General features: G+C 48.6%; 1 protein-coding gene across 1 annotated transcript in view; it reads left to right on the forward strand.

Moving 5' to 3' along the window:
- Nucleotides 1-8,634: 8,634 nt before the first annotated feature.
- The window catches only part of LOC144162064 (gastric triacylglycerol lipase-like), a 46,685-nt gene continuing 37,648 nt past the window's right edge, over nucleotides 8,635-17,671 (forward strand). The window contains exons 1-3 of the mRNA XM_077692574.1: nucleotides 8,635-8,746; nucleotides 14,300-14,408; nucleotides 15,864-16,098. Coding sequence (XP_077548700.1) covers nucleotides 8,685-8,746; nucleotides 14,300-14,408; nucleotides 15,864-16,098 — 406 coding nt within the window. The 5' untranslated portion in view covers nucleotides 8,635-8,684. The remainder of the gene's footprint in view (nucleotides 8,747-14,299; nucleotides 14,409-15,863; nucleotides 16,099-17,671) is intronic.

The raw sequence follows: 17,671 nt of genomic DNA on the forward strand, positions 1-17,671 counted from the left end.
GTGTGTACGAGATTTCGGCGCACGTTAAAGATCCCCAGGTGGTCAAAATTAATCCGGAGCCCTCCACTACGGCGCGCCTCATCGCCTGCGCTGCGTCGGCGCGTTAAACCATACAATCAAAATCATAGTGCACCCTCTCTGACTATTCTGTTTTGATTCGAGAACAATCCACCTACATTTACTTCTATCATTTGGTTCGTTGCTGGATTGGTAGCTTTGTTACGCTGCACATTGTACCTGTCCCGGTCATGCTGGTTTTGGGGAGAAAGTAACTTTCTTCAACACCTATCTATGTTCCCTCTGTGGAGCCGTACACATAGGCAGAATATTGAATTACTTGGGCCGAGATCAAACCGAAATTGCGCCAGCAGTGCCGTCTTCTACGTTCAACAACCGAAATTAACAGAATATGAAGGTCGACTGAGCACATATACGATGCAGTGAATGCGAAAGCATCAGTGTCCGATTGCTGAACCTGTTCTCTCACCACCACCACCACCAACACCAGCAGCAGCAGCAGCAGCAGCATGAGTGTTCGATTGCTGAACCTGTTCTCCCACCACCACCACCATCCTTTTTAACCCTTCCTTCCTGCACATGTAGCCACCCTTTCACCCCACTCTCCCTCTCATCGACTTTCTCACCGGCCATTCTTTTTGTGTTCAATTTTATTGAGTTCAATTTTCTCGCGTTCGCCAAGCTCACGCGCACCACCTGCCGAGACCGCGCACGTCGTTTTCTGTATCCTTGTTTTATTATTGTTTTCTTCATTTTGTTGCTCTTGCCAAAACCCTTTGCTTTTGTGTGTGCTTCTACCTCGCCTTTCCTCGACACCAACTTTAACGCCTTACTTTTTATTTGCTATTGTAAAAACTAATGCAACATGTACCCTTCATTAAAATAGCAGTACTTCGGTTCGTCCTTATATTTTTCCTCAACTGCATACCTGACATTCATTTGCAGCTTCATCGCACAAAAAAGAACACTGACAGAGAAGACTTCTCCTCGTCTTCTCTGTCTGTGTTCTTTTTTTGTGCGCTGAAGCTGCAAATGCGGAATACCAACTATCCCGCACCTAACCCCTTCATCAAGTATACTTGACTGTTCCCTTGTGCTGGATAATGTGGGCGTGTATGGGCCACGGGAGCAGATTTCGTAGCTGGGAACGGTCTTGCCTATACATATATACTTCGTGATCCACCATCGACCATTTTGCGGGCCATCGGTCACCGAATCTCGGCCGAGCTGCCACGCAGCAAAGCATCACTGCATATATACTTGACGTCTCAAAAGTACAGTAGCACTGTCGTCGGCACCAATGACATTTACAGTAACAGGAAACTCCAAGAAATATTCATCCCCGGTGAATATTTTTCATTTTGAAGCAGTCTTTGACTCGGGAGAATTACACCCCATTACTCCACGGGCTTCCCACGATGTGGTTCCTTGTAAGAACGGAATCCTTAGTACATGTTATGCGAGCACGTTTCGTATAAATACCAACGCTTTAGTGGTTATTCAGTCCCGGAAGTTTACACAATAAAAGTTCTCGGGCTCCTTATACAACGGAATCGAACCAATACACAATATGTCACCCAGTTAAATAAGCCTGTTGCCCAAACAATTGGTCTCAAAAAGGATTGCCAATCGCCGGCATGGGGTGTGTGAGAGTGAGAGATTGGGACTCATTACGGCCTTCGTGATCAGCAGAATAACGTACTCCCTGACCTACCTTCATGCAAGTGCTGCTGAGTTTCAGAAAATCAATTGCCTCATCAGAGAAGCCTACAGAGCGGCACTTCAGATACCCCTGTACTCTTCCACTGCCAAATTAGAACGCCTGGGCATCCATAATAATACCAAGGAGCTTGTGGAGGCGCACCCGACAGGACAAATAGCACGCCTATCCACTACATCAGCCGGTCTGCACATCCTAGACCGACTCGGATTCGTGCCCCTAATTTGCCCGCACATAAATCCCCAATTCCTCGCGCTATTACGCTCGACTTGTCGTCCGTCCTGTACCACGCAACATGCACCCTGTGTATCATGCGGGTCGCAGAATGCAATGAGCGCAGGCTCTTCAGCGACGCCTACCTGTAAGATCGGATATCTTAAACGTGGACGCGGCAGAATACCGTCAACACGATGCTTATGCTCTGGCCATCGTGAATAGGCCGGACGACCCCCCGTTATGCTCCCTTACTGATCGCACCCCTTGCCCTGTAACAAAGGCCGGCCCCCACGACCGTAATCTCTGATTCAAAGATGGCCGTTGAAAATTTTGCCCTTGGTCTCATTTAGACACTGGCACTCAAAATTATCGCTCAAAATCTTCTAATTTCCCCGGTAGAACTGCTTTGGACCCCGGCGCACTCGGGACTTGGGGGGAACGAGGCGGCCCATGTCGCGGCTCGAGGATTCATAATCCGAGTGGGAGCCAGCCTCCTTACCACGGGGCCCGATCAGCCAGAGACCGCCTAATTACGTATCATGAGATACTCACGCATTACCGCCTCGCCCGCCGAAAATACCCCCCGGCGCATCCCCAGCTCAGCCATGAGCACGCGCGTACCTGGCGACTTCTTCAGGTTCATTCCTTTCCCTGCAGGGCGGTGCTCCATCCCATCCACCCTTCCATCTACCCCTCACCTCATTGCCCCGCATGTGGCGAGCGCGCCACACTTCCCCACTCTATGTGGGCCTGTCCACATAGTCCCCCGTGACGAGCAATGGGAGGGTGCGCTGGGTAGCTCCGACCCGGACGTCAAGACCGCCTTGGTGGAATGAGCTGCGATCGTCGACGCCGACCTCCAACCGGCGGCCACCACGCTTCCCTAAACCCAGTGGCTCAATAAAAGTCTCTCTCTCTCTCTCTCTCTCTCTCTCTCTCTCTCTCTCTCTCTCTCTCTCTCTCTCTCTCTCTCTCTCTCTCTCTCTCTCTCTCTCTCTCTCTCTCTCTCTCTCTCTCTCTCTCTCTCTCTCTCCTCCCCAGCCATTGAACTCCTTGTGCTTGCTGTGCAGTCTTTACAGGCAAGTCGGTGGTTTGAGCAGTAGTTGTGTTGTGCTGCTGAACCCAAGGACACGGGTTCGATTCCCGGCCGCCGTAGCCGCTTTTCTGATGGAGGCGAAAAGCAAAAACGCCCGTGTGTACGAGATTTCGGCGCACGTTAAAGATCCCCAGGTGGTCAAAATTAATCCGAAGCCCTCCACTACGGCGCGCCTCATCGCCTGCGTTGCGTCGGCGCGTACGTTAAACCCTACAATCAATCAAAATCAATTAGTAGTAGGAGGCCAGAAAGCCAGCCTGGTTGTGAAGCCAGTATTGGTAAGCAAAGGATTACCCTCATTAAAGCCACACGGAAATGACTGTCAAATGGCATAACAAAAACAAGGAACAACGAAAAATAAAGGCAACACAGCGACGCTGTGCGCCATGCGATACCAGACCGCACTTTCTATCGCGGCGCATACGCAAATGAAGGAATTCCGGCTGAGAATGGCATGATTCCCCTTTTTGCTTACAAACATGACACAGCTAAGTTGGTGTTACTAAAGATTGAGACAAAGAAACAGCCCTGTCTGGGTGCCATGTCTGACGTGTTTGTTTCTTCTTTTGTCCATGCTTTTTCCGCATTTGACCCTTTTCCAATGCAGTCGAAACTCGTTATCGCGAACACTAATATAGCGAATTATCGGATATAGCGAACTAAATACGAAATTTATTTGGTCATGCTTCATTTCAATGGCAGGTTATTCTTTTTATAACGAAACCGAAACCTGGAGAGCCACGCGATGTAGGCTATAACGAAGAAATATTTGGTTTCCACGAGGCTCATAACTCGACAGCTAGCATATTAAAAGCAAAATTTAAAAAAAAAGGGACAAAACAATTATTTTTTAGTAACTTGAAAAACTGCACAAGTAAAAAAGGCCCTTTATTGCGCGGACACTGTGACAAATTTCATTCCGCTCAGACTTGTTAAGAGCCACCAGGCGACGGCCACATTCTCTTTCAAGTAAATAAGAACGCAGGCCTGTTTTGCCAAACTAACTTTGTTCTGTTGTAATTTCACAATCTCACGTTCCGGTCTGTTTAGTTTGAAATGCCACAAGGAGAAGACAGATGAGGATTACCTCTTTTGTAGTGAGTTCTAAGCCTAGAACGATGCGTTTTTTTTTTTTACCTATGATTGTTGTGCGAGACAGATTGCCGATTTATTAGAGCCAATTTTTACCTGTACTGTTACAACGAGTATCGGATATAGATTCCCAATTTACTGCCCCGAAACTACTTCGTTATAAGATGTTTCGACTGTATGTCGATTCAGCTCGAGCACGTTAGGCTTATCTTTTGCTGAAAAAAAAAACATAGCGCTGGAAAGGCAGGGAAGTTAACCCGGGAAGCATCCGATTGGCTATGCTACACTTATGTACGGGGGATTGAAAGAGAGAGAAAGGGTATATGGAAAGGGGGCATCAGTGATGGAGACATAATTTGAAGGAAGAACAGGCGGGAAAATGGACATGCACGTAGAAATGCGTGACCCTTTTTTCTCCGCAGAGCAAACATTCTCGACAATGACCGAGCCCGCTCGTTCCTACATACCTGCCAGGCATTTCCGATCGTGAAAGATGGGTCACCAAATAAGATTTTTTTTTTGTCCTCCTACATTTGCCTTCAATCTCGGTGACCGTGTCCTGCTTCGAATGACCTTCGAGAGTGATGGCAGCATGCCCGTGATTTCGTTTTTTTCAGGGGTGGTATTCTCGTGTTTTGTCCATTTTGTGTGCGTTTCAAGAATGTCCGCTTTGAGCAAGCCCTGATTGGCTGAAAGCGAACACCCGGATGTGACGCCATGCAAGCACGGCGGAGCTATGAGCCGCGGCTTCTCGGAGCAGACGATTTGGAGCAGACGATTTTTCGTCGCCTTGTTGTTGGTTCGCTGGCAGAACAATAAACAGATAAAGGATAGTTTAAAATAGATTTGGTTATACCATCAGAATCAACCAAGATTCGATTCCGTGTCGCCCATGTGACGAGCTCGACGGCTACTGAACTTGCAGCCACCCGTGAAGCTCTTCAATACATCATGGAAGCTTCTCCCCAAAAATGGTCCATTTTTACCGACTCCAAAGGTGCCCTGCAAAGCTTCCGAGCAGCCCTGCGCTACGGTTCTTTGCACCAACTAGTGACAGAAATTCGGGAATTATTTCACCAGGCTGTCATAAAGGGCCATACTATTGTATTTCAGTGGCTGCCAAGTCACTGTGGAATCACCGGCAATTTCTCGGCTGATGCAGCTGCCCGGACAGGCCATGACAGTGAAAGGACCATCTTGCTTTCACTTGCAAGGACTGATGCCGCTAGGCTGCTTCGTCAGTTCGCGCGGAGGACCTCCATTACTTAATGGAATACACCAGACTTTGTGCACCCGCGCCTCCACAACCAGGACCCTCTCCTCCAGCGTCGTCTTCCGTGTGGGCTGACTCGATCACAGTCTACTTTACTTTGTAGGCTGTGGTTGGGAGTGGCCTTCACGAAAGCCTACTCCTTCCTCATCGGGATGGCCAGTAGTGCCCACTGCGACGCCTGCGAGGTTGAAGAGACAATCGACCATGAGCTTTGTTGTTAGCCCGAGTATTCATCGGAAAGACGCGTTTTGGCAGCCGAGCTCAGAAGATCGGACAATCAACAGTTCAAGCTAGAGACTATTCTAGGACAAAGACCCCTACAATCGACTTCGCAGAAGGCAACAAAAGCCCTTCTGCGTTTTATGAAGGACACAGGTTTAGCTGAGAGACTCTAGTGCCCTCGAAGGGACTAAAGTGTGTGCGCGACACCGCTCCTATCCCCCCTTTTTCGCCTGCCATCTCTTTTATCCCCTGAACACCCCTTCCCCAGTGCCGAGTAGCAATCCGGGCTCTAAGCCTGGATAACCTCTCGGCCTTTCCTTTCGCTTTTCTCCTCCTCCTCCTAGTCGTTTAAAATCTGTTTACAAAAACAGGTGCGCAAAAGTCAACCCAAAGCCCGCCTACAACTCGAAGTACGTCACAATAAAACAGACGCAAAACGGAGGTTTTCAAAACGGACACACACAAGAATACCACCGCAGTTCTCTACTCCGAAGCGGCCGCTTTGCGTCCTGTACCAATATGGGAATAGCGTGACACCCGTACAGTACGGATCCGCGAAAACTGAACGGCCGACGGTATAGCCTTGTCCTAATTTAGACTTACCCTTTAAGAGTGGCCACGCACGCACGCACGCGGTTTTGTTCATTCTTCATCGCCTGCGTCTACACAAACGCTGAAACGACATGCCTGACACCCCGTACAATACGGATTCCCAGAACGAGGTGAGTGATGGGTCGAGCCTATGTGCGCCAAGCGGAATAGGTTTGCTCAGCTGTCTTCCAAGCGACTCTTCGCCGGCCGCTCCCAAGCGCTTCCCGGCGGCCGTAGTGCAGTAGCGGCGGCCATGAAACGAAGCCGCGCCGCCAAGTTCACGCGCGGAAGTGTCCCCTTCGGTAGAACTCTACGTAAGTGCGCTTGAACACGCGGGTAACAGTGATTCATAAATAGAAACGAAATGCCTTATTTGAACGCCCATGTTTTCGGCATCCCCCCGCACCATCGAGACTTTTGCTATACAGCAAAAGCTCGTTAATTCGAACTCGGTTAGTTGGAACTTCCGGTTAATTCGAACTCCGGCCCCGGTCCCGTACAGCCCTGTATACTCCAATGGGGGAAAACTCCCGATAATTCTAACACGTCGGTATCCAGAACGGTTAATTGTAACTATGATCCCCTGGTTTCCATCGCTCCTGGCAGAAGAAGTCGGCCCAGAATGATTACAGTGTGTTGCAAATCCAAACCAAACTAAATTTACTAGAGATGCAAAATAAGGAAACAAAAAAGCAACTACGTGACGCAAACGCTACGCTCCTGCAACAGCTTACATCGCGTCTACAGAGGGCGCCGCGCCACCGGCGCCAGCTGCTCCGGCGCATGCCATTGTTATTTACGGAACATTATTTACGAAATTACCTGCCACAAACGTGTAGTAGAGCCTAGTTTGCGATAACGAGTCCAGAGGGGGCTTTTTTTTTGTTCTGCCCGCACAGTGTAACGCGATTTTCATTCATTCTAGCGCCCGCCTGCTAATTCGAACTACGCTTAATTTGAACAATTTTATGGCCCATTCGAGTTAGAATTATCAAGCTTTTACTGTATAGCTTTTAGTATTGGAGCCAGTGAGGATTAAGACCTGTGGAGACGAAATCCACGTGTATGAAAATACCTGAAACATAAAAGGGTCGAGATATGGATGCTAGAGGCATAGCGATGACAACACAGGTGCGAACGGCGATCGCTAAAAAAAAGTTGATATTTTTAGCAGCAGTCGTCAGAAATTTGGTGGACGGTCGGGGCGTGATCGCAGGGATAGAGGAACGAAATTTGCGGATTTGGTCTGAACTCTCGTTAAAGCTTTACAAGTGAAGCAATCAGAGCCCAGCATGATGAACATGCCTCTAAAATTAGAGGCATGTTCATCATGCTGGGCTCTGATTGTTTGTCAAAACAAGCGCTGGGCTCTAAAATTAGGCATGTGTTCGAATTTTATAGGTGAGGTTGGATAAGAAATGAAATCCTGGAGGAGAACGAGCGGCCGGGCCATGTGGACAGTGATAAATGTAGACAGAAACAGATAAAGGACACTGAAGAAATTGTTGGCCTTACGGGCTGAAAAACTGCACCAGAGATGATTATGTATGTGACAAAGCATTCGTACGGCCAGATAAACTGCAAAATTATATGAAAGCCCAGCGCCTGTGCTTTCTGGTTCCTTACCTTGTCCAGACTTTTGCGCTGTTTTTTTTTTCGTAGTGCAATGTAGCAACTGGCCCTTCAGCGAAACCCGCCGCGGTGGCTCAGGGGCTAAGGCAATGTGCTGTTGAGCACAAGGACGCGGGTTCGATTCCCGGCTGCGGCGGCCTCTTTTATGATCGAGGCGAAAAGAAAAAACGCCCGTGTGTACGAGATTTTGGCGCACGTTAAAGATCCCCAAGGGGTCAAAATTAATCCGGACTTCTCCACTACGGCACGCCTCATCGCCTGCGTTGCGTCGGCGCGCTAAACCCTTCAATCAATCGTCAAATCAGTCCCTTCAGCAAACCCTTCTGCTATGTGAGAAAGACGGAGCAACGGTTCGAGCATAATTAAAACTGCCAAGAATGCCATCTCACCTCGTCTCACGTAACATATTAATCCCAAACTTCACTCTTGCCAATTTGTTTTGGGGTGATTCTGGTGCAGAACAAGCTAGCTTGGACCAGAATAAAGGCTTACACAAATTTCTTAACCTGACGCATGTTTTGATCATCGATGAACAGCTTACAGCGCAGGTCACTAGGAAATCGCAGGGACAGAGCGCACTAGGAAGTGGTGCGGTGCGGCTATTATGCTCAATTTCGCACCTGTGATGTAGAATTTGAACTTCGTGTGTTCGGGCTCAAAGGTTTCAACTCGCGTTTCAATCGCCGGTCAGTGCGCATGCGCAAGCGCGCAAACTGTGCGTTTGAACCGCCACGAAGGTGTCGCTAATGTCTGCGCTTGACGCTTGCAGGTGCTTCCCGGCAAGCCGAAGAGTTCAAGGACGACCTAAAACCAGAGTTCGCCACATGGGAGCGCGTCAAAACGCGAGCGCCACAACACGGAAGGCAGACCTGTGCAGAACGCCAAGGTCAGAGTCGCACGGTGGAATGGCCGGAAGGAATAAGACGGAATAGGGGTATAAAGACCGCCCGTGATTGAGTTACTAACGTTAAAGGGACCCTGCAACACTTTTTTCAACTTTTTTCAACGGTTGCAAAATTCAGCCCACCAACACATCCAGTACATATAGATTGGAGGGTCGCAGACTAGGTCAGCCAAAAATTACTGCTCTATGCCTATCAGATAACAACTTAGAAACTTGCCCAAAAGATTTTTCTCACTTTCCAGGTCTCGGCGTTTTTCAGCCGCCTGAATTACGTCATTACAACGGTGCAGCGCCTATTGACCGGCTCTCATTAATTTGCAGCAATGAACGGAATTGACAGCCACTTAAAAAACATCCACGAAGGCAAAGCAGAAACGGAAAAGTATCTGCTGCGATGAGCGAATCGCGCCGTGCCGTCCTGTAAAGGCCATAACTATAGCTTTTTCAGTGCTTCCAGACGCGAAGACAAGAGTGAAAGCGTTTATGGGATTTTCGCAGAGTCACTTCAAATTAACGCCCACAACAGACAAGTTCCAGAAAGCTGCTTATGTATTACGCGAAGCAAAATCTGGTGGGTTTCTTCCAGCCCCAAGCATATAGCACCGGCTTTGGAAGGAAGGTTCCTTCAGGGGACACGATTAAATTTACCTGGACGGTAATACAGCTCAGTATTTCACGTAAGGAGCCGCTATTTAGGACGAAGAGTACATTTCGCAGAAGCCGATTGAAATTTGTGAACCCCTCAAACCACTGCGTGCAGCTGGAGGGCAAGATATCCCAATCACACGCCTACCCGAAACTTGAAACAGAAGGAGGCTTTCGAATATCCCTTCCTGGGCAAGTTCTCCATACGGATCTCGTCTCCTTGATAGCGGGGTAAAAGCAATTGCCGGATAGCCCAGTCGCTTGTGAGGCTCTCGCCAGATTACCGTGCCACTTATACAGATGTGTGGCAGTTTTGCCCGATCCCTAGCAATTCCTGGAGATTGTTAGCAACATTGCCGTGCTGGCAACACTAGCGGCCTTACACCTGCTGAGGAGTGCTAGCGACCTTGACAACCTTTCCCTGCACTGCCGGACATTCGAATTAAGCACCTTTATGTCATCCATTAGCTCCTTGGCTTGGCGACATCACTATCAGCCCCTCGCCCCTTTTCTACGCGCGCAGGGAAACTGCGTATACTTGCCTGCTCACAAATGTCTAAGTATAGTGTAGAACCTTAGATAAGAACCGCACCATTCCAGTGCGAGAATTCGTTGCATTGACATTGCACTGACGTTGCACTGACCGCGCAGCAACCACGCCGTACTCGAACTCAATTAGAATCCTGCTTTTCTATAAATCTCGATGTAAGTACAAACCCCCTGACGCAATGCACGAATTGTACTGCTTATATCACACACGTGGAAGATACATCAAGTGTTTATAACTCGCATAACTTACTTGCATGTGTGCTATCACGAGCTCCCAACTGACATACAGACGAAAAAAAAAAGATCGCAGCAATCAAGAGATATGAGGGACCATATTTTACTGTCTGCAAGGCAACGAAATTTTGTTCGGAACATTTTTGTGGAGACAAGAGCAGCGCATTTATGTATGCTTTCGTCCGTTCTGTGAATGGTTTAGAAAGCTTGAACAGTCGCAACGTGAGCGCGCAGCAAAGAACGGACCCCTCATATATCCGTTCATAGCGCTCAGGCGCCACTGCGACGTGGCAAGGACGCATCGAATAAACACAACTAGAACTAGACGACTAAACAAGCAGGCAGCGGTAAGATTATTCATTGTTAGTAACAAATTCTGCGTTCGTTTACTGCTGTTCGTCATCCCAGACGACGGTATTCCACGCTGAAATTGTCGGATCTCGTAGGGTCTGTCAGTCGTAGAATAAAAGTCCAGAATATGCTGCTTCTCTTCAAACGAACGAAGAGCAGCAATGTTATTTTCCCATCCAGTTCTGGAGAAAACAACTTAACGAGAAGCACATGCCAGTATTACGCCGCGGCGGACGTTAGCTGCTCTGCGTTTGCTGCGTTTTCGCTGTTTTAGCTTCCTTCATAATGGCGGAGCACAGTGTTGCTGGAATGGCTAACCGCTCCTCCGCTACCGCTCGGGCCATTTCGCAAAGGGTCTATATGTCCTATAGTACGTCCTGCTCGGTCCTACTGCCGGGCAGGAGTACAATTTAGGCCGTTGCTCTTCCTTTCTATAAATTGCGGAGCACTTTGCAGGCCTGGCTTGTCGTAACTCATTCGCGGTCATGGTGTCACGTGGCGTCACGCCCCCAAAAAGAGTCACGTGGCGTCACGCACGCAAAAAAGTCTAAGAAAAAATACCCACTTGTCTCTCGATTTAGCCTTCCGGCCAAAAGTTAAGATGATACTTGAACAAGAGGTTTATATAGGCAGAACCATTCGAAACTCCTGCAACCACTGGCAGTGATCACACATGTCTCTATTATTTAGCGCAAATAAAACTACAGGTAAGTGGAACCCCGATAATACGACTTTCAAGAGACTGCGAGAAAGCGTCGTGTGACCGGGGTGTCGTACGAACGGGGTGCGGGTAAATGCTGGCCTAGTGGACTATCTCACGTGACAGGTGGGCTAAGAACTTATTTAAACTACTATATTTTACGCGTTCTCGCGTAAAATAGCTGAACTCTCAAATTAGCTGAATTCTCAAATTAAGCTGAACTTTAGCTGAACTCTCAAATTAAAAAAACAACGTTGATGTTGCTCCCCCGCCTTTTCTCCATGCGTCCGAGCTAGCCCGCCAGCCAAGCGGCGCGCTACGCGACATTCTGCGCCTTGCGCGCGCGAGATAAAGCCGACCTGGTCGAGCAAATTGTGAGGAGAAAAGGCGAGTGTGAAGCTGCCGAGACCAAGCGAAACGAACCATAGTAGAGGGCTGAGATGAAAAAAAACGGCATTCTGGTACATGCTGGAGACACCCTTTGGAGGGTCCCGTGAAGTCGCTATTGGGTGTTTTCGTTTTCGTTTTCGTTTCCCAGAAGATCCAGCAACGCTAAATAGATAATTCAAACTTCGCGAGTAAACCGTGTTGCGGCGAAAATTATAGCGCGGTCTTGCTACAGTGACTTGCTGCGGCGGCCAGCGATTGACCCAAAATGGCGGTATCAACGTATACGTGTCTCCACCCTCTCGGCGGACACGCGTGAATTGAGGCGCTGACCAAAGAAGGGAGCGGGGCTTTGAAAGACAGTGATAAGCAGAGAGCAGGGATATAGGGATATAGAGCGTCTTGAAAGGATGAAACTTTGATCGAGCGGGTGGGGAAAGCGGGTGTTCGGTCATAGCCGTGAGGTTCCGTCGTATGTGTTTTCGCGTTCGTTGGCGGTTTGATGGAAGCTTCAAATTCACGGTCCGCCTACCACCTGAACTTCGACTTTTCAGCGGCTTGCGCGTTGGCGTACTGCTGCCGCGTGGGGCCGTGGAACGTTAACTCCCACTCACGAGTACCCACCTCCGTGCTTGCATCTGTTCAGCAAGTAGTCTGGCCCGCCTGTTAACCTTAACACATCAAGCAGCATCAAACGGGGGTTCAGAATAAAGAAACGGGACGATGCGGGGAAGCAGTGTAAATGAGGGGAAAAACGCCGGTTTATCCGAGCCAGGGTCCGTCGTATGAAGCGGACCGCGCGCACCCGAGCGTCATATCATCGGGGTTTTTAATGCATAGTTTTTATGGGGAGTTTGCCGGGACCGCTGTGAACCGTCGTAAGAAGCGGGTCGAAGTCCGGGGGACGTATCTCCATGGTTCCACTATATTTGAGGCAAATATACGTGCTTAACCGACAGCCCCAGAGTTCATTGCGTTAGGAATGCTCGTTGGGTTGGTTTTTAGGATAGTAAGCGAAATAAAAGTAGCCGCGAAGAATTAAAAACGACGCGTTAAAAATGGCCTAAAAAGGCTCCAGCACGTTTGATATGAAAGCAAGCTGAAAAAGAACATACAGTGACTTGCTGCAATGTTCGCATAGCGCAATGCTCGTGTAATTGCACGCGGAAAAAGAAAAAAAAACTGTGGTGGATTCCTCTGTCATAGGAATCGGTAAAACGCGAAAGTGAAATGTGCAGAGAAATCTGCGGCTGAGCATGATTTGAGGGTAGGCGGCTTTCTTGTGGTTGTACTTGGTGAGCGACGTCCTGCTGGCGGGTCGCTTCGGCAAAGGTGTACCGGCGTCACTTCCGTTACGGATATGACGTCAGTGAAATCTTGGTGTATCCCGGCGTAAAACACTACCGTGTTAAAATATAGAACCCGAAAACAAACAACTCTAATTATAACGTACTCTCGCAAGAAGACCCCGTGTGCAGGGGTGCACCCTTTATAGGCCGCTTCTTTCGTTCCACTGGCGTCACTTCCGTGACGGATTTGATGTCAGTGAAATCTTGGTGTATCCCGGCATATAACACTTCCGTGTTAAAATATAAAACCCGAAAACAAACAACTCTAATTATAACGTACTCTCACAAGAAGATCCTGTGTGAAGGGGTGCACCCTTTATAGGCCGCTTCTTTCGTTCCACTGGCGTCATTTCCGTGACGGACATGGCTTCATTGAAATCTTTGAGTATCCGGGAATAAAACACGTTCTTGTTAAAAAAGATAAAGAAAAGGATGCGAGCTGTCCCAGGAAATGACGCGCGAGGACTGCGAAGGTTGGAAAATTGAATCGCATTGAACAAATCTCAGTTCAATTCATCAATACCGGAGTGAGAAAGCGAAGGAAAGAGCGTGATCGGTGGTAGCAAAGAGCGGAGAACGGCGCCACAGTCCCTTTGTCGAATCGCTGTTCCGCACTTGACAGCTTTCACGTCGAGTAGAACTGCTTTAACTTTTTATGCCTCCGTTGTTCTTTCTTTTTCTCACTGAATTATTTTCATTTTCTGGCCTTGTCTGCGTTTTATTGTTGGTGGAAATTTCAGCTTGACATCTCTAATCCTATAATTAAAATTAAGTACAGCGAAACAATTTTTTTGGCCAGCTTTACCTGAACAGACGGCCGCAATGTCCACGGACAGTGCGCTACGGTCAATATCAAACTATACATGTTGCAGTTTGACGCCTTGTTAGCCCGAATGCTTCCGTAGCTGATCTTAGGTTGCATGACAATGCCTAACTGTACGGAATAATATTGGAAGCTTAACGGAAACCCAACTACGGAAACCCAAATAGCAACGGAAGTAAGTCACAGAGAGTAGATAACGAATCGGAATCACACTTAATTTTGCAATATTAATATTGCGTGCGGTTAGAACGGCCAGGACAGCAAACTATTTCATACTCAAAATGGGATTCCGCATACTCGCCTTGATCGAGCTCCGCTTCCACCACTTCTTCGGCCCAGTTCTCTCTTGCGCAGGCTACGCGCCACTACTGCGATGGATGTACCAACGTCGTTGGCATTTTCACCAACCGGCCACCAAAGCGTCTTTGTTATCGCTTGTACCCCTTCAGTTCACTTGAAATTGAACGTTCCCCGAGCCTTTCTTTTTTTGTGTGCAGAAAGCTCTTGCTGCTCATGCCGTTGGTGCTAATGGCGTTTCCCGAGGGTACTTCCGGGTCCTACCACACTCAAATGCTGCCCAGAGACCCTGACGCCGATAAGACCATCGTGAGTGATTTATCTTCTCTCTCTCTCTCTCTTTCTCTCTATCACTGTCTCTCTCGGCGTGTGTGTGCGTGAGTGTTGTGTTCGTGACCCTACAACTGACGTGGCGGTAACACATCTCGTTGACGAGCGGAACGACTTCATTGTATCATTGACAAGGGTGAAACAAGATGGCTGACATGGCCGAGCTTCATAGCCACTGAGAGAGAGGCCGCGGAGGAGGGAGAGAATGGGTGACGGCACATCACGTGGCACAAGACGCGCAATACAACACGTGTGTGTGTGATTTCAGCGTGATCGCGTGTGCGAGCGTATATGATCCCTGCGTGCGTGCTGTACCCGGTGCCCACCGCTAGACTTCTTGGCAGATGTCGAGTTATTAAAAAAGCAAAACCATCTCCCCGCGAGGGGGACTCGAGTAAATGCGTCGCATAGGGGGTGGGTGTATTGCGTTAACGTTTAGTGTTTGGGGAGTTGGTGGTAGTGAATGCGTTGTATCAGCAGCTTCTTGACGTAGTTTGAATGAGTCAAGGATATAAGGCGCGTTCGTAGCCTTTCATTCTGTGTCGGTTTTGTGGCGCAGTGGGAAGAGCACCATGTACCTCGCGTTCCGCTCACAGGTAGTGAATGCGTTGTATCAGCAGCTTCTCGACGTAGTTTGAATGAGTCAAGGATATAAGGCGCGTTCGTAGCCTTCCATTCTGTGTCGGCTTTGTGGCGCAGTGGGTAGACCACCATGTACCTTGCGTTCCGCCCGCAGGGTCGTGGGATCGAAGCCAGGCGCCGGTAAGTAATATTTTTATATGGTGTAGGGGGAGGGGTGCGGACCTGTTGTTGAGAGCGAGGAGGGTAGCGTAATGCGGGAGAGGAGGAGTGGGGGAGAGGGCGCACCTGGAACGGCTGTTGCGGACGCCGAGGCACGCCAACGCCGACAACGCCGGGTGACATCGTGAGTTAAAGAAATGCTCTGCATTTAGAAAAAATGTGGTTGATTCCTCCGTCATAGGGATCAGTAATACATGAAAGTGAAATGTGCAGTGAAAGCTGCGGCTAAGCAGGAGTTGCGGGTCGGCGGCTGTCTTGTGGATGTGCTTGGCGATCGGTGCCCTGCTGGCGGGTCACTTCGGCAAAGGTGTACTGGCGTCATTTCCGTGACGGATATGACGTCAGTGAGATCTTGGTGTATCCCGGCATAAAACACCTTCGTGTTAAAATATAAAACCCGAATACGAACAACGGGAAGTATAACGTACTCTTTGTACTGAAGGTTGCTTCCCCGCAAGTCGATACTGTGAGTAGGGGTGCACCCTTTACAGGCCGCTTGCTTCGTTGTACTGGCGTCACTTCCGTGACGGATATGAAGTGAGTGAAACCTTTGTGCATCCCGGAATAAAACACCTTCAGGTTGAAAACTGAAATCGAGGTTTAGTCGTCGTTGAGCGGTGTTTACCGGCGCAGGAGGAGCTCATCGCTGCCCGAGGCTACCCCGTGGAGTCCCACGAAGTTGTCACGGCCGACGGTTACGTGCTCGGCCTGCAACGCATACCGCAAGGGAAGCGGGCGCCCGTTGCGGATGCAGCAACGGCGTGCGGCGCAGAAGGGGAAGACGTCCGCCGACCCGCGGTTCTGGTTATGCACGGACTCGGCGCTACTGCTATCACGTGGGTCGCCAACTACGACGACCAGAGCCTCGGTACGGTAACGTTTACGTCTGCAATGCATGTCTACCACAATCTAAAATGTCCCCGTAGGTCGTTTTCACCAAAGCGCTCTAGAATGACCCATTGAAGTCTTACCAGGATGGAGGAGGTTGTACTGCGAAGGATCCGACTGGGCGTGGCTCTTACTCCTGCCCGCACGAGTGGATGGAAAGGGGACTACCGAGGATATGTGAAATGTCCAACCTGCTGCGAGGAAACGGTTCCGGCAGACCTTCACCACCTAATATGGACATGCCATGGAACTAAGGACATTCGAAGGAAATGTTTGATGGCAGCAGGCCTAAATTTGCAGCAAGACACGCATTACCATCGGTGGCTCCATGGTCCTGCCTACCGTTCCCTACTGGACTATATCCGGGAGGCCAACCTAGTTTCCTGGATATAGATCGGACCCGCTTAGTGTCCACTAAGCCTTGAGGCTATTAAATAAACGAACAAACAACAACAAGTAACATAGTGTGTGCAAGTAGGCAAATTCGGCGAATGATATATGATTTGAAAAAAAAAAAAAAAACGCTTGTGCGAAGAGACAACACGCAGGGCGTGAATGGTTTTGCATTGCGCAATGGCCCTGCGCAGATGCCCTTTTTCATCCAAATTGAATGCTCGGCCACGTCGTTGGTCGAATTTGCACACTGGGCCACTTCGATTAGTCATTCTGGAGCGCTGTGGCGAAGATGCCCTACGGGAACCTCTTAGAGTGTACTGCTTGCTTGCTACTAATACCCCTGTCACACGGCAAATTTAGTTTCAGTCACATCGAATGTCATTCGCTCGATTTAATGCCATTTTTTGAGGCGCAGCTACACGACCAAAATTAATTTTATTTGCAAATGATGGCAGCTTCAATCGATAAAAACTTGCCTAGGAGTATATATTTTAGTAAGCGCTTCCGTATTTGCGAGAACGGAGCGAGAAAAGCTAAAGCACCTTTACTGCACGTTTAAATGCACTTGAAGCACTTTAAGAATGCACTTTAAGCTAGCGCCGACCACACCGGCTGAGGCTGGCCTGATAGTGAGACTAGCAGTTTTATTTTTTTACAACTATATTCGGCTTTTTTTCACATGAATAAATAAATGACCAAAAATTATACGCATGTAAAAACATTATAATGCTACTGACGCTTTAGTAATCTGTTTAGGGTAGGCATTCCCAGCGAGTTTCTTTGTGTAGAGATAATATATTTGCTGGCAGAACGCAGTCGAATGGGTTCAACAAACTCATTCGTTCCCTAATGTCATTTTAATCGAATGTCATTACATTTTCTCTTGTGGTAGCAAACAAATGTCATTTTGAACGAATGACATTCGATGGGAATGACATTATATTTGCCGTATGGCTGGTGTATGAAAGAACTGCGGCTCTCGATATTATATCGCTTCGTTTATTATATCCTTTACGTGCCCAAAGCTACTAGCGAGCTTTGCAAAGAAAGGAAAGTAGGCAGGACTTGCTGAGCATAATAATGGGTAAAGAGCGAGTGCAGGATTGGGAGAGTTGGAAATCCCTCTTAATACTACAGTGGGGCGAGAAAAAAGGACG

This window comes from Haemaphysalis longicornis, unplaced genomic scaffold (assembly GCF_048455015.1).
Source record: "Haemaphysalis longicornis isolate Haplotype H1 unplaced genomic scaffold, Haemaphysalis longicornis Haplotype H1 scaffold_12, whole genome shotgun sequence".
Taxonomy (NCBI): Eukaryota; Metazoa; Arthropoda; class Arachnida; order Ixodida; family Ixodidae; genus Haemaphysalis; species Haemaphysalis longicornis.